This window comes from Medicago sativa, chromosome 5, assembly GCF_051527215.1.
Source record: "Medicago sativa cultivar Bolivia chromosome 5, Bolivia_mono, whole genome shotgun sequence".
Classification (NCBI taxonomy): Eukaryota; Viridiplantae; Streptophyta; class Magnoliopsida; order Fabales; family Fabaceae; genus Medicago; species Medicago sativa.
Window position 1 is genome coordinate 5,528,982 of NC_140753.1, and position 21,197 is coordinate 5,550,178.

The following is a 21,197-nucleotide window of genomic DNA, read 5'->3' on the forward strand; positions in this document are numbered from 1 at the left end:
TTGGTATTATTGTAAAAATTTTAATAAATTTAGGTGTAACTATGATTATATGGGGTGAAACTAGCAAGAGTCTAAAATAAATGTCAATTATTAATAAAACATTAAATAATTAGTTAGTATTTTTATTTTTTAAAATAATAAATTTTACTTCCTAAACTCTAAATATATACTACAATCATATTTACTAATTTTTGCAAATTAAACTTATATTAAACGACAAAAGATGTTCCGGTAGATAAAAGAAGACAAGAAATAAAAAAGATCATATTTTTTGAAAAGCAAATGTTGTTGACTCCTTACCAATTGTTGCGTTTGTTTCAAGTTATACTCGTAGATTCTTGGGAATAAAACGATAGAAATATGCATGTCTATGTTTGTTATAAGTTTACTAAATTTTATTTCACGTATAAAACGTTCTTGGGAATAGAAAATATTTCCCAAAGAAAAAGGGGAATAAAGTTCCCCTAAAAACGGGAATAAACTCATATGTAGTTACCTATTATAATTCCTATTTTTATGGTTTTCGAGAATGTTATAATGTTAAGTAAACATCTTTTTTTTAAATATCTTAGAATAAAATTCTCATCTTTATGTAAACTACCATGTTTGGTTTTATCTTGTATGTATAATTATCTAAGAAAACCGCCATATACCTTGGAATAAAGTTATTATAATATATGTTTTTAGTCCCTATAAAATTGGGACCTTCTAAGTTTAGTCCTTACTTAATTTTAATAACTTTTTTCATTCCTACAACAAAAAAATTACTTACAATTTTAGTCCATGCTAAAACAAATTTTGTTTAATTATCTTTAAACTCTTTAATTTTTTAACGAATTTTTTGAGACAAGTTTAGAGCACTATGAAGGTTCATTTACTAAAATCTATAATTTTTTAACATAAAATGAATTAAATATGAATTTTTTAAATGACAAAAGTTCAAGATAAAAGTAACAAAAATATGGACTTAGAAATCAATTTTTTGCGATAATTTTTTGTGAAGGAACTTTTAATAATGTTCTTAACACGTTTGCAAAAAAATGTTGAAAAATTTAAGAGTTTAAGCATAAATTAAACAAATTTGAATTGAGTAAGAAATAATATCGAGTGCATAATTTTTTTATAGGGACTAAAATAACTATTAAAATTAAGTAAGGACTAAACTTAGAAGATCCCAATTTTACAGGGACTAAAAACATATTTAACCCTACTAGGGCTGGCAATGAACCGAACCAACTCGAATATGGTTCGGAATTCGACTCGACAATTAACTCGTTGAACTTGGTTCATGAACCAAATGAGCTGAACTTGAGTTGAAAATTAAGTTCGTTAAATAAATGAGCCGAACCTGAGCTATATGTAGTTCGACTCGATTGGTTCATGAGTTGGCTCGATAATATATATGGTTAATAGTTTGGAAGTGAAAGAGTATTTTGAGGATATTCTCAATTTTAATTGCTGAATTTTATTGGATCTTGTCTCTCTTATATGCACTAGTTTGTTGGCTGGTAGTAGTTCTAATAATAATTTTAAGTCTTTTTTAGTTAAACAATAAATTACTACATACCAACATAAACAGGAAATATGTCCAACATCTAACAATAATAAAATAAAAGTTGTCTCATTTAATAATAAAAAATGGTGAAAAAAAGTTCCACAGATTAACAACATATAAAAAGACGGAAGAAGTTAAAATAGTCCCACATCGGTGGGATTAAAAGAATAGATATGAGATTAGCTATATAAAAAGACGGAAGTGTGTAGTAGAGTAGAGTCACAGTAGTAACGCTCAACAGTAACTTACTATGTTACATGCAAAGTGTTGTTTTACCTTTGGGTACCCAAGGGACAGCACTTGTGTGACATTATGTCACGGTGACATTAAATCTGGACCACAAAATACACATTGTCACACAACATCTGGACCACACAACACATACAACACATCTGGGCCACACAACCCAACACCTTTGTGTGGCCCAGATTTAATGTCACCGTGACATAATGTCACACAAGTCTTGTCCGGTACCCAAGGTTATAATTTTTTGGTTTTGCATAAACATTATCCATTTATTAGTTTTTTATTCTTCTAAGTAATATTTTAATTTAGTTCTAAGTATTTAAAAAAATTGTGCAAGAGAAATTTTTATTGATTAAAGTGACAATAACTATCATTTTATAACCGTATTCGAAGAGATTAGAACTTTGCACCTTACTTACTCTACCGGTTAGCTAGCACCTTAAAAGTATTAAAGGACTAACATGAAAAAGAAAAAAAAAAAGGTCTAATTTAAAATTAAATCAAGAAGCCACATGGGTAATTTTGCTCTTATTTTACATATCTTTTTATCAAAAAAAAAAAAAAAAATTGTTTACAGGATCTCACTAGACTTAAAAAATAAGAGGTCCCTCCATGTATTCTCAATCCACCGTTGATCTAGAACATGATTTCGCTGTGTTCTTAAACATGAGTAAAGATCTTTATTTTTTTAAATGAAATTGACATCTTCTGTCCGAGTATGCTTAATTTGGTTTGGCAGAGATATTACCACTTATTCACTTTTTTTGTTTTGTTGAGGAAGGCCACTTATTCACTTTAAAAGTGACTTTCTAACCAATAAACTACTTAACAAAGAAAATCGACATCTCCTTACTTTAATTTTGGTGTAAAGATATAAAATTATTGTCTATGTATATGCAACAAGCATACAAGTTACCGCTTCAAAGTTAAAGTAGAATTTATTCATACATGTTAATTAGGTGCACTTAAACATATATCAAAATATTAAGGAATGATTTTAAATTGTTTATGTTAACGTTATCTAAGGAAAACAAAGATCATGTTATGTTATAATGTACACGAAAATTCTAAGCACATATAATGAACTTCCTAGCTTCCTCAAACCAGTTATGCTCCAGGGACAATAAGATCATAGCTTGTCTACTAGATCCTTCGAAAACATGTACCTGAATTTTGAACTGTAAGGCCGCCATTCTATGATCTGAGACGACTTTTTGCTCGACTTACGATCAATGCACTTCTGTATTGAGTCATGTAATTTTTTGTCAACATTTTCCATTATCCATCCAAGGATATCATCAATGCTGATTGATGCTTCTCTTGAAAATCTTTCCACCAATTTAGGGAGAATGACTTTACTAGATTTCTTCACAACTACATTTGTCTGTAGAAACTCTCTCTTGGAAGCATCCAGCTCTTCTCTTAGATTCGAAGCCGAGTAAACTTTTAGCTACAATATTGCATGAACTAAAGTATTGATCAACTTTTTAAATTCAGGTTATCAGAGAGCAAAACGTATTATCGATGAAATTGTAAATATCATTCCGTGTGATTCATCAATGCATCAACTTGAGCTAGATAAATATATACACTCAATAAGAATGAAGTGCTATATAACTAACATTCACATTTCCTGGTCATATTCAAACTACAAAGAAGTAAATAAGAGAAAATTACCATAGGATCCGACAATGCTCCGGTGCAAAGGGAAAAGCAGACAAGTGGTTGGGAATCAGTAATACCCAAATTTGAGTTGATGAGTTGTCTTTCTTCACCACTTTTCTTCCTAAGGGCAGCAGACACAACACTTTCAAGCCACTGCGTTTGATAAAAACGCAAACAATTATCAGATGAAACACTTGTATCTAATTTTAGCGTCAAACTCTATTACATTATTTTTTTATTCAAATTCTGCTAAAGAAAAAGTGAAGTTCAATATAATATCCAAAAGTTAACTTAAGGTCCTAATGAAAGTCTAAGCATATCTCACTCGCATAAAAAAACTTTCTTGTAGAGTTATTATTTACATTCTATAGTCCAAGCGGAGAAACAAACTAAACAATTATGTTTACAAGAACATAGGTGATTATTAAATCATAGCTATGCAATGCCAATTTAATCAAGCTGCACATTCAAATAATATATTAATGTCTTCCTGCGGCAACATAGTATCAGTGATTGTAAAGCTTAGCAGACCAAAACAATAAAATATATTTAGAGGTTGATCTATTTAGACCGATCAATATATTCCACCATTAGACTTCGTTCATACATGTATAAACCTGACAACAATTCACATGTGTGTGTATGTGTGAAAATGTATGTATGTACATTTACGGGTAGCATGTTTTTACAATAAGAACAAATGAGTACCCGTCCAAGGCGAGGTGTTCGGAAACAAAATATCGCTTGCTCTATGGTATTTGCACTTATAATATGACCGCCAATGTTGTAAGCAGCCTGCACTACACAATTGTACTCATTAATTCATTTTGAGTGGATGTTTTAAAAAATAAAGCCGTATCATTGAGAAAAATCAGTACAAGACTATGACATCACATGTCAAAGAAAGTTATCTTGGAACGAAGGAAGATTTCAGTTGTTGTTCCTTGTAAATGCAGGAATTTCTTTATAATCCGATAATTGAATAAACAAGTTACTTGGTTATGCTCCTAGTCTTTTTGTCACAGTAAAGCTTCTCAAGAATACTTTGGAGAAAGTATGTAAATAACCCTTCTTAAGTTTCAATAAAATCAATGTATTAGATAACATCTTCATCTAAGGTTTAAAGATTTTGCTTCTGATTAATGATAATGCATATGATCAAATAAAGAAATACTACCTTGTGAAACAAGGCCAGCCTCCTTAGAGAGCTTTGGGGAATTCCATATGCTAAATATGCCTGTCAGCAGGAAAAGGAAGTTATAACTTATATATGCTGAAAATTGGTAAATCAAAACCATGGTGATTCATATGAGTGTGAATATTACATGCATCACAAGAGCATTATGAACGTTGATCCAGAACGCAATTTTTCGATCACATTCCATTTGACTGACATTCACCCTTTCGAGCTGTTTGACTAGAATTCTGAAGGAAACAATACAATATAAATGTGTTAAGTTGACAGTCCAAAAAGAATGTAGATATAAACATGTCTATATTTCTTTTTAACACACTTCATTTGAGTTTCAGAAGACTTAATAATATGAAGAAGCTGTCCTGGTAGTCTGACTATTTTGAGCTAGAACAAAGGTATTGATAATAAGATGTCCAGAAAAGAATTGTCTAATAAAAGTGGAAAAATCAAGAAATGAATCGTACAAATTGCAATAAATCAATCATGCCAATATTACCAAGGAACTACTAATTGTTAAGTTTTAACTTTCCAAACAGAGAATTAATCTCAAGGCACACTACTACCTTAGCTTATTTATAGATGCATCTAAAAAATAATTGAATTCCGACACTTAGGCATATGTTTAACACCGTTTTGAAATTATATGCAAAGAACGAACCTGTAGTTGTCCATGGCGTAAGAAGCATGAGAAGAATGACGTTTTCGTGTAGCTAACCAAGATATTTCCACTGCAGATTTACAAGAACAGTCTTGATCCTCTACAATACTGTGTCGAGGCTGTATGGCATTGGTGGAGGACCTTGACAATATCGGTGACCTACTGTTTTCGGCGTGGACAGATTTTGCACTACGAAGCCAGCAATACATAGTTGCCATACACTTCACCATCTCCTCAGAAATCCTGCTTGGGCACTGGTGTAGATGGTCTTTTAAAGCTCGCAATACAGGAGCTTTCTCAATCGAAGAAAACTTCTCGTGAACCTAACATAGGATTAAGGTGAGAATGTTGGATAGAACAAACATCAGAAGAGCAACTATAGTATACAAGTTCCATCTGTAGTGTAATATTATATATAAACCGTTTTTTCAATTTTGAGTTAATGCAAATGAAACAAGCAACTAGAAACATTGGGATACGTAATATATCCAACCTTGGTGGTGGAATCGGGAAAAGTCCTTCCGAAATAAACTTTTTCTTTTCCACTTGATGAAGGAGCATGACTTGACCCAAAGATTCTATTCTTCAAATCGTTATTTGAAATAAGAGCTTGCAGAGGTCGCAGGGGGAAGTTTTTTGATGAACAGAAAGCGCTTGAAATTATGCTTGGGTGCTTCCTTGATTCTTGTTTTGAATGAGCAGGTGAAGCCACACTAGAACTTTGTTCAGAAGGTGGCCGGCTAACACACTGTTCAAAAATATTCCTGTACATAGCAAGAACATGCTGTTCGCGGCTTGTAACCTCTTCTTCAAGCAACTCAATTTCAGTAATTAAGTCTTTTGTCTAAAAAAGGGAAAAATTAGAAATAATTAATTTCCACACAACATGAACTTATAGGAACCATAGCTTTCATGAAAATATTATGTTGTGCATTCGCATGCCCTTGCCAATCGGTATTTAAAATTTCATGAACGAGTCTCTATGATTATTGGCTATCATCAAACTACCATTCTTTACATTAGAATTAGCTCCTTTGGTTCTAACTCCTAACAGCTTAGTTGTGAATGTCTTATTCATTGTTGAGTCCAGTTTATCAATGAAGAACCAAATTGAACTGAAAGCTTACGCATTTTGGCGAAGGCCAATAGTGGTTTATGTCTCAACCACGCCTACTCGTAGTTTTTTTTTTGAAACACGCCTACTCATATCTTAGCATCTTCAAATGTTAAAAGAGTGCAGGCCCGTTCGCCATTACCTGAATAGCAAATGTCAAATTACCTGAGAAGCAAAGTGTCTGTGTCCAGGTGATAAAGTACTTGAGGCTCTGCCCATTGCTCTCTCGAGCAAGATGCGCATGGATTTCTCCTTCTGTAGGTGTAGCTGTAGCTGCTCAACCTGCATATCAACATAGGAACTCCGGGAATCAGTAAAATACTATGCCATGGTCATCATACAGGAAAACAAGAACCTATACTTTTCAGAATTAAATCCCAACATTTTTCTTCCCAGATGTTTCAGAACCTAGATACACAATACGCATCTCCGAAATTGACAAGGAATATGGTTTTATAACCATTACTTTCTACTTTTTTTTCCATGGTGATTTCACTTAAGATGCTTCTAAGGTTTGCTTTATTGATATAGGCTGTTTCAGAAATTTTCTCTCTGATCCCACAATATAGTAATTTCAGATTTCTTATTATGTGAAAAGACTATGCCAAATTGATTTAGTGAAACACATGATATCAATAAGTTGCAGGTAGATATAACTAATTTCTTTCCCTTGTTAAGGCCATTCAAACTGTGATTCATCGCATTGTGGGGGATTGACTCTTTCTGCGAGAGCCAACAACCATTGGCTTTCACCCCTTTTAAATTGAACTTGTGTTATGCCTTAAAATATAGAAAATATAAGATGAACTTGATTTTCATAGCCAGTTTGTTGGAAGTATAAATGTGAACTTATGTTATCTCGGTCTATGGAATAGTTCAGAGGTAATATTGCAGTTAGGAATCTATAAATCCATATATGTAGCTTACATCTTGTTCCAAGGATGCTCTATGATTTGAAGAAGCATTCTTGTTTATACAATTGTGGTTGTCATGCAATGGAGTTTGTATCCTAGAAGCCCTTGCTGAAAGTGGCGACGCCTGTTCAAATCATGGCAAAACCAATGAATCATCTCAACTCACATTAAAAAATAAAATAAAAATCAAGGCCAACACAGTGCATGTCACAAAATCATTGTTTTTCATAGTCTGTGTTTGTTAAAGCGGTGGAAGTGCAAATACCGCGTTACGAGGCACTTTCTGCCGTGGTTTTCAAAAGCTAGCTTCACATAAAACGCCAGTTTGGACAATTTTCACCGCTAAAACAAACAAGCCTATAATCTTAAATATCATAGTTTAAAAAATAAAAACTGCATTATAGAAAGAACTTACCGGAAATTCATCATGGCCTTTCCCTATGGAACGCAAAACACCACCGCCTCTTGAGAATTTCGAGTTCCTATCAGAAGCACTGAAAAATACGCGCGTACACACACAAACACAAATGCTATGTCATGTTATAATGAAGCAATACAAAAATGATAACCTCAATTTGTCTAGCATGTTTGGTATCACGTGATTTTGTTGAAGCTACAAAGTGTAGCTTTTGCCAAACTCAGTACGCTACCAAACAAGCACTTAAAAAAACACGATAAACAATATATTTACAACAATTTAAACAAACAAAGAAACAAACTGTAGTTAAACACAAAACCTGTTAGATCGTTTGTGTCGAGTTTGGTGTCGAGAACTCGCAGTGTTAACAACATATCCAGCACTTCCTTCTGCATCATTCATCATTATGTTGAAGTTCACATGAATGAATGAAAACAAAAATAAAGAAAGAAATGTATGAATGTAAATGGAAGGAAGAGTGTGGGCCTGAAGAGAGGAAGAAAGTGAAATGTGAAATAAATGGTTACTACCTAAAGACTGCGATACTCAGATCAGATCAGACAAAGTAGTTGCTGTTGCTGTTGATGTGGTCACAGTTACAATTGAATTCGATGAACAATGAGTAGTTGAGTGCATTCAATGTTGCTACTCAGTAGTAATTCATTCACACTGACTGAGGCACTTTCATTCATTTTCAAACCAAGGTACTATTGGTTTTTGTGCATCTTTCACTCGTAGTTCCCCGCTAAAATTAACCTGATTTTTTAAAGTTCATAAGCCGTTATTTGATGCAACTCATCGACATATCAAATGATTTTTTTATTAATGTCAAATGTAATAGACATGATATATATTATAATATTTTTCAATAAAACTGTTGATTTTGTAATACGATTATCTGGTAAAGAATTATCAGAGGTGTCATATAAAAAGTTCGACACCACGGTTTCAATTGATCATGTCTCATATATATACTAGATTTTTACTTGTTTACTTGATCGTGTCTCATGTGTATATTTAGGACACTTATTTACTTGTTTGTGCAGGAAATCAAATGTATATTTTGTAGTTCATTGTAAATATTAGATAGTTAGGTTGAGTATCTGTTAGCGGCCAACATTCGGTGGGATTTAGTCCCACATCGGATAGATAGGATTCTTGAGAAGAGTTTTTAAAGAGGATGCACTCCTCACCATACAAACCGGTTTTATAAGGATGAGGTAGGCCTCGATAGTTCTATGATATTTCTTTTTGTTATTGTTGTATTTTATTATATTGTTGTATTATTGTTGTATTATTACAACAATACTAATAATTAATCTTTATTTTTATTACAACAATTTTTTATTACAACAATACTAATAATTAATTTTGTTGTATTATTACAACAATTAATTTTGTTGTATTATTACAACAATACTAATAATTAATCTATAATCTTTATAATAATAATTAATCTTTAACAATACTAATAATCTTTATAATAGTATTGTTGTAATAAAAATAAAGATTAATTATTAGTATTGTTGTAATAAAAATAAAGATTATTAGTATTGTTGTATTATGTATTGTTTTGTATTATGTATTGTTGTATTATAATCTTTATAAAGATTATAGATTAATTATTAGTATTGTTAAATATTGGTGTATTATTATAAATATTGTTGTATTATTATTTATTATAAAGATTATTAGTATTGTTGTATTATGATTATAAAGATTATTAGTATTGTTGTATTATGTATTGGTGTATTATTATAAAGATTATAAAGTTTATTATAATAAAGTTTTTATTATAATAAAGTTATAAAGTTTATTTATAATAAAGTTATAAAGTTTATTTTTATTGTAAAAGATTTTTGAATGACCAAAGGAAAAAAGTTTATTTTTAATTGTTGTATTATTATAAAGATTATTAGTATTGTTGTATTATGTATTGGTGTATTATTATAAAGATTATAAAGTTTATTATAATAAAGTTTTTATTATAATAAAGTTATAAAGTTTATTTATAATAAAGTTATAAAGTTTATTTTTATTGTAAAAGTTTTTTGAATGACCAAAGGAAAAAAGTTTATTTTTATTGTAAAAGTTTTTTGAATGATTTTTTGAATGACCAAAGGAAAGGAAGCTTGGATGATGAAAGATCGTGAATTCTAAGTTCAAGTCAATTCACTAAGCTCGCTGAGAGCGAGCCAAATGACCAAAGGAAAGGAAGCTTTGGATGATGAAAGATCGTGAATTCTAAGTTCAAGTCAATTCACTAAGCTCGCTGAGAGCGAGCCAAAATGAGTCAAGTTAGAGAGGTTAAAGTTATGAGTCAAGTTAGAGAGGTTAAAGTTGAAGGTATTCTACAAGAGCGCCCCTCCTATTTTCTTCTATTTCTTCCACCTGTTCATTCTTTTTTTTTCTAGAACCCTTCTCTCTTTTTCCCTCCAAACTCGTAAACAAAGCGTGAATTATATGTTGGGTCAGCAAATATGCTCCACATTTTTCCATCCATGAAGCAATTTTCCATGCACAAATGAACTTTGATATCTCTAGAGGTGATTGGATACCACTAGCGGTATGTAAGTGAATTGCCAAATCACTTAGCGAGTCGTGTCCTATATTTTCAACATTAAATCTCTAATTCAAATTGCTTAGTGAATTATATGCTCACTTAGCAAATTTTTCGGATGCTTCTAGGGTTAAAATCTTGACTCTGTTTGGTCTTGTGTGCTTTCCTATTGATATTTTTATCGTTTACCTAAAAAGCTAGAAAAGATGCAATCATATGTCATTATCAAGTATTAAACCCTAATTACTAAATATGTACAATAAAATTGGAAAAACACATGTTTTCAATCAATTCTATTTAATAAGTGTCATGAAATATATATTGAAAATTAAATAAATTTGTCAATTATCCGTGCACTTGATTTGCTAAAAAAATAAGAGATTAGACATGACATAAAGTTCGATAAATTCATGAAATACCAAAATACCCTTTTTATTTTCTACTCGATTTTTTATCTCGCATCTCATGTCTCTCCATCTCCATCTCCATCCCCCCTCTCTCCATATATGTATTATCACTCTCTCTCTCTATCCCCTCTCTTACTCGTATCTTCTTTCTCATATTTATCTTTCTCTCCTCTCTTTCATATAATCTATCTCTCTTACCATCAAGAGTATTAAATATCATCAAACATCATACATGATAAAAAGTACTAAAATGCTTAATTCCACTTTTGATCTTCATATTTTATCAAATTCACAAAAATAGTCTCCCTTATTTTAAATCGATTTTTTTGGTCCCTCAATTATCACATTTGTTGCATTTTTCGTCACAACTCATATGTTTAGCCTACAAAAAGATTATTTTAGGCCCCAAAAATGATGATTTATTACCCAACTTATTAAATATGAAGGGAAATACTATTTTTGGGAGCTTAGGCAAAAAATCAGTCTTTACGCCGAAAATCAATGTTGAGATTGGTTTGGTTCGATTTTAGTTTTAAAAGTATGAATCTAACACTCAACTCAAACTAAAGATAATTGATTGGTCAAATTTCATCAAACTCGACACTTGCGAACACCCTTACTTAATACTTGTAACAAAACAAATGAAGTATTTTTTTTTAGTACATGTACATATATAATACAAATTCCTGCGCAAAGTTGAGCTATTCCACCAAGCCGTCCAACCACTCATGATAAGTTTCAATAATCATGGCATTGTATTTTTTGAATGGAATAATCGTGGCATTGATCCTAACAATCATTCTATTTTAATGTTGGCCTCACCATTCATTCCATAGAGGATAAAAAAAGAAAAGAACTGGCCTTAATTATCAATAGTCAATTTTTGAACGTGAGTATATATAATAATCGATGGACAATCATTGGACCTTATGAACCATGAAGATGATAAGGAGACTTGTTCACCTCTCTCACTGTCATAGTGGAAAATAAAATGCCAGATAACCATATTTATTGCCACCCTTGTTGTTGTCGTCATCATCATTATCATTTAATTTAGGGTAAAATATGCTTTTCGTCCCTGTAATTAGGGGTCATTTGAATTTTCGTCCCTGAGCTTACTAATCCTCCCATCTTGTCCCTGTAATTATTAATCATTTGAGATTTCATCCTAATTACAAAATTTTGCTGAGGTGGAGGGTAATTAGTGACGTGGCATGTGTTTAATGGATTTGTGTCAGGACACGTTAGCTGTGGGGCGGGGCAATGACATTTTTGCCCCTCTCTTCTTCTTTTCTTCTTTCCCTCCTCTTTCCTCTTCTTTCCTCTCTTCTTTCCTCTTCGTTCTTCTTTCCTCTTCTTTCCTCTCTTCTTTTCTTCCACCACCACCAATTTCTGATCTGTTCCATATCCACCACCATCTTTTCTTCTTGTCCCTGCCTCCATCTTTTCTTCTTTCCCTCATATTCTCCATCGAAGCTAAAACTGTTCTTCCTCCAACTCTTCTTCTCCATCGAAGCCTCCAACTCTTCTTCTCCATCGAAGCTTTCACTGTTAATCCCTCACCTCATCTCAGTCCTGCTTCAGTTTGCAAATGTCAACAGGTAACACCAGTACAGGGTACTCGTATGGATCTTATTACGGTAATTTCGAAACTTCCCGTGGAATGCTCCCACTGTGCCGTTGTGAGTTGCCCATGGTCATCTACATTTCCAACACAAGTGCGAATCCTGGACGTCGGTTTTGGAAGTGTCGCAATTGGATGAAAAAAAAAACTTGCGGTTTGTTGGTCTGGGATGATGAGCTAGATCCGGGTACAAGGCCAATGGTTGCTGTGACATCTAGGATGGCAGAGACATCTAGGAGGCCGGTTGAGGAAGAAGTGGAGTCTAAACAAAATAAGTGTAATTGTGTTGAAGTTATGGAAGGAATTTATGACTTGAAGAAAGAGAAGTGGAAGAAGAAGTTGTTAGTTGAGAAACAGAAAGTGGAATGGCTGAAGTGGATTATGGTGGCAAGTTGTGTCCTCTTTTGTGTGTTTTATGCAAGAAAGTGATGAATGTGGATTGCTCTGTTAGTTGTTTAAGTTAGGGTTGTAGTTGGTTGTTATGTAATGAATGTGTTTATTCACATGAATTTGGTAGTGTTTGTTTAGGATTTATGCTTTAAGTTGTTAAGTGTTGTAATTTAATATCAATGACTGTGTTGTATTTCAATCTATATGAATTGTAATGTGATTGCAACAAAGTATTTAAGCTTGTGTTTTTACATAATCAAAATATGGTGTATCCCATGATTGCAACAAAGTGTAAAAAAAGATAGTGAAAGCCATATATTGTCTTCAAAAGAAGCATAACATTTAAATAGAAGCATTAAGGTCTAAGCCATACATTGTAATCAAAAGAAGAAACATTAAGGTCTAAGCCATACATTGTCATCAAAAGAAGAAACATTAAGGTCTAAGCCATACATTAACATCAAAAGATGGCTAAGCTAAATAATTAATGTCAAAGCCAATATATAGTAGATAAATTGGTCCAAGCCACATATTACACCAAAACAGACAGCATCAAAACACTGATAGACCAATTAAACATATTTAATTGTGTCAATTTTTTTCAAGAGGCCTAGACAGGATCCATCTTTAGCATCACCAGCAACTTTTGTAGCATCAGCAGATGTTGTTGTAGCAGGTTGTGTCTCAGCATCCTTAACATCATCTTCCACTTCAATTGGATCATCTATTGCTTTTCCAGGCCCTTTCAAGTTAGTATTTTTTTTCCAAACATTCCTACCACTTCTCCTAACCTTGTTAGATGATGGTTTTGCTGGATTGGGTGGTGGACCCTTTTGCTTTAAGACAGGTTGGATAATTGTTTTGACAATGGTGTATGGCTTCACATAAGTTTGACAATGGTTTTGTGTACTGTTGACAGTTGTGTTGACAGTTGCAGATGGGTTAATGAATATGTTTGTGTTTGGGGCAGTCTGAACATTTGTGTGGACTACTGTATTTGGTTTCACAACAGTTTTTGAGGTTGGAGCAATGGTGTTAACATTGGTGTTAACCTCTGCAGTGGGGTTGACAGTTGTGGATGAATTTGGTTTCATGTAGGTTGACATAAATGCAACTGTTGGTTTTGTGACTGGACCTTTAACTGGTCTGGAAGGAAGAGACTGTGCAGGTGGTTTGAATTTACCTGTCCACTTAGCAGATTTGACCAGCTTCCTTTTCTTACTCTCATTTGCCCCTACCTCAGTGTTTGTTGATCCAGTACCAACACTATAACTGCCTTCAGTAGCTTGTGTTTGATTTCCTTCAGTTGATGTTTTTCTCTGTCAAAGTGAAGATACATGAGCATATACTAAGCAAATTAGTAGCATATAATAAACAAATTAGTAGCATATAATAAACAAATTACCTTCCTTTGAACTTTACCAACTTGTATTTGATTAGTCTCTCCACTTTGACTTGCTTCAGGTTGAATTGGATTGACTGGATTGGTCCCTCCACTTTGACTTGCTTCAGCACTTTGTGTTTCATGTTGAGCAGACTGGTCTTGAGAGACTTGAACACTTTGTTGTTGGTTTTGCATTTGTTTCTTTGGTTGTCTCTTCTGTAAAAGTATAAATCCATATAGTTATAAATAAACTAACAATGAATATGATCAATTAGGTAACGTATAAATCCATATAGTTATAAATAAACTAACAATGAATATGATCAATTAGGTAACAACAGTAAAATACCTTTCTCTTTTGTGCTTCAGGGTTCACTGTCTGACTTTTGCAACCTCTAGCATTGTGACCAGAGCTTCCACATTTTGTGCACCTGTACTTACTAAAACTTCTGCTAAATTTCCCACATGATTTTGCTGGCTCATCAGGCTCTCTCCTCCTTAGTTTCTTAGGCCTTCCTGGTCCTTTGTTGTACACAGGTGGAAGAATCTCCTCACATTGAACTTCAGGCCACATGTCTTGACCATTTATAGCACTAACATTAAATGAATAACATGCTTCATACTTGCTCCTAGTATACCATTCAGAAACATAGTCCTCTGGGTTTTGGTCTGTCTTAGACATTGCAACAATGGCATGTCTGCAAGGTATACCTACAAGCTCCCAAAAATTACAAGTACATGTTCTTTTCTTCATGTCCACAATAAATCTATGCCCACCACCAATCATTTCAACCTCAAACTCCTCACCATTTCCCAAAGTTGCAATCCAATTACCAGCCTTTTGTATCTCAGTATTTAGTCTTTTCTTAGGCATAGGCATAATATTTTGTTCCCATCTACTAAGTTTCTCTCTAAGGGTTGTTATCCTATTCATAATATAAGTTCTAACCCATTCAGCCATTGTTAGTATTGGTTTGTCCCTAGCTAACAAGATTGTTGCATTAAAAGACTCAGATATATTATTCATGAGCACATCACACTTGGGATAGTAGGAGAAGGCATGCTTACACCATAATTTAGGGTTGTGACCTCTCAGCCATTCCCATGCAGCATGATCAACCTTCTTCAGCTCATTCATCTTTGCCTCCCATGCTTTGTAGAGTTATTATTTACATTCTATAGTCCAAGCGGAGAAACAAACTAAACAATTATGTTTACAAGAACATAGGTGATTATTAAATCATAGCTATGCAATGCCAATTTAATCAAGCTGCACATTCAAATAATATATTAATGTCTTCCTGCGGCAACATAGTATCAGTGATTGTAAAGCTTAGCAGACCAAAACAATAAAATATATTTAGAGGTTGATCTATTTAGACCGATCAATATATTCCACCATTAGACTTCGTTCATACATGTATAAACCTGACAACAATTCACATGTGTGTGTATGTGTGAAAATGTATGTATGTACATTTACGGGTAGCATGTTTTTACAATAAGAACAAATGAGTACCCGTCCAAGGCGAGGTGTTCGGAAACAAAATATCGCTTGCTCTATGGTATTTGCACTTATAATATGACCGCCAATGTTGTAAGCAGCCTGCACTACACAATTGTACTCATTAATTCATTTTGAGTGGATGTTTTAAAAAATAAAGCCGTATCATTGAGAAAAATCAGTACAAGACTATGACATCACATGTCAAAGAAAGTTATCTTGGAACGAAGGAAGATTTCAGTTGTTGTTCCTTGTAAATGCAGGAATTTCTTTATAATCCGATAATTGAATAAACAAGTTACTTGGTTATGCTCCTAGTCTTTTTGTCACAGTAAAGCTTCTCAAGAATACTTTGGAGAAAGTATGTAAATAACCCTTCTTAAGTTTCAATAAAATCAATGTATTAGATAACATCTTCATCTAAGGTTTAAAGATTTTGCTTCTGATTAATGATAATGCATATGATCAAATAAAGAAATACTACCTTGTGAAACAAGGCCAGCCTCCTTAGAGAGCTTTGGGGAATTCCATATGCTAAATATGCCTGTCAGCAGGAAAAGGAAGTTATAACTTATATATGCTGAAAATTGGTAAATCAAAACCATGGTGATTCATATGAGTGTGAATATTACATGCATCACAAGAGCATTATGAACGTTGATCCAGAACGCAATTTTTCGATCACATTCCATTTGACTGACATTCACCCTTTCGAGCTGTTTGACTAGAATTCTGAAGGAAACAATACAATATAAATGTGTTAAGTTGACAGTCCAAAAAGAATGTAGATATAAACATGTCTATATTTCTTTTTAACACACTTCATTTGAGTTTCAGAAGACTTAATAATATGAAGAAGCTGTCCTGGTAGTCTGACTATTTTGAGCTAGAACAAAGGTATTGATAATAAGATGTCCAGAAAAGAATTGTCTAATAAAAGTGGAAAAATCAAGAAATGAATCGTACAAATTGCAATAAATCAATCATGCCAATATTACCAAGGAACTACTAATTGTTAAGTTTTAACTTTCCAAACAGAGAATTAATCTCAAGGCACACTACTACCTTAGCTTATTTATAGATGCATCTAAAAAATAATTGAATTCCGACACTTAGGCATATGTTTAACACCGTTTTGAAATTATATGCAAAGAACGAACCTGTAGTTGTCCATGGCGTAAGAAGCATGAGAAGAATGACGTTTTCGTGTAGCTAACCAAGATATTTCCACTGCAGATTTACAAGAACAGTCTTGATCCTCTACAATACTGTGTCGAGGCTGTATGGCATTGGTGGAGGACCTTGACAATATCGGTGACCTACTGTTTTCGGCGTGGACAGATTTTGCACTACGAAGCCAGCAATACATAGTTGCCATACACTTCACCATCTCCTCAGAAATCCTGCTTGGGCACTGGTGTAGATGGTCTTTTAAAGCTCGCAATACAGGAGCTTTCTCAATCGAAGAAAACTTCTCGTGAACCTAACATAGGATTAAGGTGAGAATGTTGGATAGAACAAACATCAGAAGAGCAACTATAGTATACAAGTTCCATCTGTAGTGTAATATTATATATAAACCGTTTTTTCAATTTTGAGTTAATGCAAATGAAACAAGCAACTAGAAACATTGGGATACGTAATATATCCAACCTTGGTGGTGGAATCGGGAAAAGTCCTTCCGAAATAAACTTTTTCTTTTCCACTTGATGAAGGAGCATGACTTGACCCAAAGATTCTATTCTTCAAATCGTTATTTGAAATAAGAGCTTGCAGAGGTCGCAGGGGGAAGTTTTTTGATGAACAGAAAGCGCTTGAAATTATGCTTGGGTGCTTCCTTGATTCTTGTTTTGAATGAGCAGGTGAAGCCACACTAGAACTTTGTTCAGAAGGTGGCCGGCTAACACACTGTTCAAAAATATTCCTGTACATAGCAAGAACATGCTGTTCGCGGCTTGTAACCTCTTCTTCAAGCAACTCAATTTCAGTAATTAAGTCTTTTGTCTAAAAAAGGGAAAAATTAGAAATAATTAATTTCCACACAACATGAACTTATAGGAACCATAGCTTTCATGAAAATATTATGTTGTGCATTCGCATGCCCTTGCCAATCGGTATTTAAAATTTCATGAACGAGTCTCTATGATTATTGGCTATCATCAAACTACCATTCTTTACATTAGAATTAGCTCCTTTGGTTCTAACTCCTAACAGCTTAGTTGTGAATGTCTTATTCATTGTTGAGTCCAGTTTATCAATGAAGAACCAAATTGAACTGAAAGCTTACGCATTTTGGCGAAGGCCAATAGTGGTTTATGTCTCAACCACGCCTACTCGTAGTTTTTTTTTTGAAACACGCCTACTCATATCTTAGCATCTTCAAATGTTAAAAGAGTGCAGGCCCGTTCGCCATTACCTGAATAGCAAATGTCAAATTACCTGAGAAGCAAAGTGTCTGTGTCCAGGTGATAAAGTACTTGAGGCTCTGCCCATTGCTCTCTCGAGCAAGATGCGCATGGATTTCTCCTTCTGTAGGTGTAGCTGTAGCTGCTCAACCTGCATATCAACATAGGAACTCCGGGAATCAGTAAAATACTATGCCATGGTCATCATACAGGAAAACAAGAACCTATACTTTTCAGAATTAAATCCCAACATTTTTCTTCCCAGATGTTTCAGAACCTAGATACACAATACGCATCTCCGAAATTGACAAGGAATATGGTTTTATAACCATTACTTTCTACTTTTTTTTCCATGGTGATTTCACTTAAGATGCTTCTAAGGTTTGCTTTATTGATATAGGCTGTTTCAGAAATTTTCTCTCTGATCCCACAATATAGTAATTTCAGATTTCTTATTATGTGAAAAGACTATGCCAAATTGATTTAGTGAAACACATGATATCAATAAGTTGCAGGTAGATATAACTAATTTCTTTCCCTTGTTAAGGCCATTCAAACTGTGATTCATCGCATTGTGGGGGATTGACTCTTTCTGCGAGAGCCAACAACCATTGGCTTTCACCCCTTTTAAATTGAACTTGTGTTATGCCTTAAAATATAGAAAATATAAGATGAACTTGATTTTCATAGCCAGTTTGTTGGAAGTATAAATGTGAACTTATGTTATCTCGGTCTATGGAATAGTTCAGAGGTAATATTGCAGTTAGGAATCTATAAATCCATATATGTAGCTTACATCTTGTTCCAAGGATGCTCTATGATTTGAAGAAGCATTCTTGTTTATACAATTGTGGTTGTCATGCAATGGAGTTTGTATCCTAGAAGCCCTTGCTGAAAGTGGCGACGCCTGTTCAAATCATGGCAAAACCAATGAATCATCTCAACTCACATTAAAAAATAAAATAAAAATCAAGGCCAACACAGTGCATGTCACAAAATCATTGTTTTTCATAGTCTGTGTTTGTTAAAGCGGTGGAAGTGCAAATACCGCGTTACGAGGCACTTTCTGCCGTGGTTTTCAAAAGCTAGCTTCACATAAAACGCCAGTTTGGACAATTTTCACCGCTAAAACAAACAAGCCTATAATCTTAAATATCATAGTTTAAAAAATAAAAACTGCATTATAGAAAGAACTTACCGGAAATTCATCATGGCCTTTCCCTATGGAACGCAAAACACCACCGCCTCTTGAGAATTTCGAGTTCCTATCAGAAGCACTGAAAAATACGCGCGTACACACACAAACACAAATGCTATGTCATGTTATAATGAAGCAATACAAAAATGATAACCTCAATTTGTCTAGCATGTTTGGTATCACGTGATTTTGTTGAAGCTACAAAGTGTAGCTTTTGCCAAACTCAGTACGCTACCAAACAAGCACTTAAAAAAACACGATAAACAATATATTTACAACAATTTAAACAAACAAAGAAACAAACTGTAGTTAAACACAAAACCTGTTAGATCGTTTGTGTCGAGTTTGGTGTCGAGAACTCGCAGTGTTAACAACATATCCAGCACTTCCTTCTGCATCATTCATCATTATGTTGAAGTTCACATGAATGAATGAAAACAAAAATAAAGAAAGAAATGTATGAATGTAAATGGAAGGAAGAGTGTGGGCCTGAAGAGAGGAAGAAAGTGAAATGTGAAATAAATGGTTACTACCTAAAGACTGCGATACTCAGATCAGATCAGACAAAGTAGTTGCTGTTGCTGTTGATGTGGTCACAGTTACAATTGAATTCGATGAACAATGAGTAGTTGAGTGCATTCAATGTTGCTACTCAGTAGTAATTCATTCACACTGACTGAGGCACTTTCATTCATTTTCAAACCAAGGTACTATTGGTTTTTGTGCATCTTTCACTCGTAGTTCCCCGCTAAAATTAACCTGATTTTTTAAAGTTCATAAGCCGTTATTTGATGCAACTCATCGACATATCAAATGATTTTTTTATTAATGTCAAATGTAATAGACATGATATATATTATAATATTTTTCAATAAAACTGTTGATTTTGTAATACGATTATCTGGTAAAGAATTATCAGAGGTGTCATATAAAAAGTTCGACACCACGGTTTCAATTGATCATGTCTCATATATATACTAGATTTTTACTTGTTTACTTGATCGTGTCTCATGTGTATATTTAGGACACTTATTTACTTGTTTGTGCAGGAAATCAAATGTATATTTTGTAGTTCATTGTAAATATTAGATAGTTAGGTTGAGTATCTGTTAGCGGCCAACATTCGGTGGGATTTAGTCCCACATCGGATAGATAGGATTCTTGAGAAGAGTTTTTAAAGAGGATGCACTCCTCACCATACAAACCGGTTTTATAAGGATGAGGTAGGCCTCGATAGTTCTATGATATTTCTTTTTGTTATTGTTGTATTTTATTATATTGTTGTATTATTGTTGTATTATTACAACAATACTAATAATTAATCTTTATTTTTATTACAACAATTTTTTATTACAACAATACTAATAATTAATTTTGTTGTATTATTACAACAATTAATTTTGTTGTATTATTACAACAATACTAATAATTAATCTATAATCTTTATAATAATAATTAATCTTTAACAATACTAATAATCTTTATAATAGTATTGTTGTAATAAAAATAAAGATTAATTATTAGTATTGTTGTAATAAAAATAAAGATTATTAGTATTGTTGTATTATGTATTGTTTTGTATTATGTATTGTTGTATTATAATCTTTATAAAGATTATAGATTAATTATTAGTATTGTTAAATATTGGTGTATTATTATAAATATTGTTGTATTATTATTTATTATAAAGATTATTAGTATTGTTGTATTATGATTATAAAGATTATTAGTATTGTTGTATTATGTATTGGTGTATTATTATAAAGATTATAAAGTTTATTATAATAAAGTTTTTATTATAATAAAGTTATAAAGTTTATTTATAATAAAGTTATAAAGTTTATTTTTATTGTAAAAGATTTTTGAATGACCAAAGGAAAAAAGTTTATTTTTAATTGTTGTATTATTATAAAGATTATTAGTATTGTTGTATTATGTATTGGTGTATTATTATAAAGAT

At 32.9% G+C, this 21,197-nt stretch overlaps 3 protein-coding genes across 5 annotated transcripts; all 3 read right to left on the reverse strand.

The window, feature by feature from the left end:
• Window positions 1-2,713: 2,713 nt before the first annotated feature.
• On the reverse strand, window positions 2,714-8,201 carry LOC146919447 (electron transporter, putative (Protein of unknown function, DUF547)). 2 transcript variants are annotated; one of them, XM_085712805.1, is made up of 11 exons: window positions 8,085-8,201; window positions 7,763-7,841; window positions 7,361-7,471; window positions 6,599-6,715; window positions 5,813-6,163; window positions 5,320-5,642; window positions 4,792-4,891; window positions 4,644-4,703; window positions 4,175-4,261; window positions 3,479-3,619; window positions 2,714-3,251 (listed from the first exon to the last, which is right to left on the reverse strand). In XM_085712805.1, the coding sequence occupies exons 1-11, from the start codon at window positions 8,168-8,170 to the stop codon at window positions 2,931-2,933; spliced, it is 1,776 nt and encodes a 591-aa protein (XP_085568931.1). In that variant the 5' UTR covers window positions 8,171-8,201; the 3' UTR covers window positions 2,714-2,930. The 2 variants fall into 2 exon arrangements, with proteins under 2 accessions (XP_085568931.1, XP_085568932.1); XM_085712806.1 differs by having other exon boundaries at window positions 2,714-3,268.
• A 4,863-nt stretch (window positions 8,202-13,064) lies between these two features.
• LOC146919448 (uncharacterized) lies at window positions 13,065-15,268 on the reverse strand. The gene is made up of 3 exons (XM_085711039.1): window positions 14,480-15,268; window positions 14,152-14,346; window positions 13,065-14,065 (listed from the first exon to the last, which is right to left on the reverse strand). Exons 1-3 carry the CDS (start codon window positions 15,266-15,268, stop codon window positions 13,319-13,321), a joined length of 1,731 nt encoding a protein of 576 aa, XP_085567165.1. The 3' UTR covers window positions 13,065-13,318.
• A 108-nt stretch (window positions 15,269-15,376) lies between these two features.
• LOC146919449 (uncharacterized) lies at window positions 15,377-19,767 on the reverse strand. 2 transcript variants are annotated; one of them, XM_085712790.1, is made up of 9 exons: window positions 19,560-19,767; window positions 19,238-19,316; window positions 18,836-18,946; window positions 18,074-18,190; window positions 17,288-17,638; window positions 16,795-17,117; window positions 16,267-16,366; window positions 16,119-16,178; window positions 15,377-15,736 (listed from the first exon to the last, which is right to left on the reverse strand). In XM_085712790.1, exons 1-9 carry the CDS (start codon window positions 19,643-19,645, stop codon window positions 15,503-15,505), a joined length of 1,461 nt encoding a protein of 486 aa, XP_085568916.1. In that variant the 5' UTR covers window positions 19,646-19,767; the 3' UTR covers window positions 15,377-15,502. The 2 variants fall into 2 exon arrangements, with proteins under 2 accessions (XP_085568916.1, XP_085568917.1); XM_085712791.1 differs by having other exon boundaries at window positions 15,609-15,741.
• Between the last annotated feature and the right edge of the window lie 1,430 nt (window positions 19,768-21,197).

Bases quoted from the DNA above. Each gene is read 5' to 3' on its own strand.
- LOC146919447 (XM_085712805.1), bottom strand. From the start codon at position 8,170: ATGATGAATGATGCAGAAGGAAGTGCTGGATATGTTGTTAACACTGCG. The intron at 7,472-7,762 runs GTAAGTTCTTTC...TGATTTGAACAG, and splicing joins AAGGCCATGATGAATTTCCG to GCGTCGCCACTTTCAGCAAG. The intron at 6,164-6,598 runs GTAATTTGACAT...TCCCTTTTTTAG, and splicing joins ACAGACACTTTGCTTCTCAG to ACAAAAGACTTAATTACTGA.
- LOC146919448 (XM_085711039.1), bottom strand. From the start codon at position 15,268: ATGAATGAGCTGAAGAAGGTTGATCATGCTGCATGGGAATGGCTGAGA. The intron at 14,347-14,479 runs GTATTTTACTGT...ATACTTTTACAG, and splicing joins CTGAAGCACAAAAGAGAAAG to AAGAGACAACCAAAGAAACA. The intron at 14,066-14,151 runs GTAATTTGTTTA...TCACTTTGACAG, and splicing joins TTGGTAAAGTTCAAAGGAAG to AGAAAAACATCAACTGAAGG.
- LOC146919449 (XM_085712790.1), bottom strand. From the start codon at position 19,645: ATGATGAATGATGCAGAAGGAAGTGCTGGATATGTTGTTAACACTGCG. The intron at 19,317-19,559 runs GTTTTGTGTTTA...CGTATTTTTCAG, and splicing joins CGACACAAACGATCTAACAG to TGCTTCTGATAGGAACTCGA. The intron at 15,737-16,118 runs GTAGTATTTCTT...TGTGTAGTGCAG, and splicing joins GGCTGGCCTTGTTTCACAAG to GCTGCTTACAACATTGGCGG.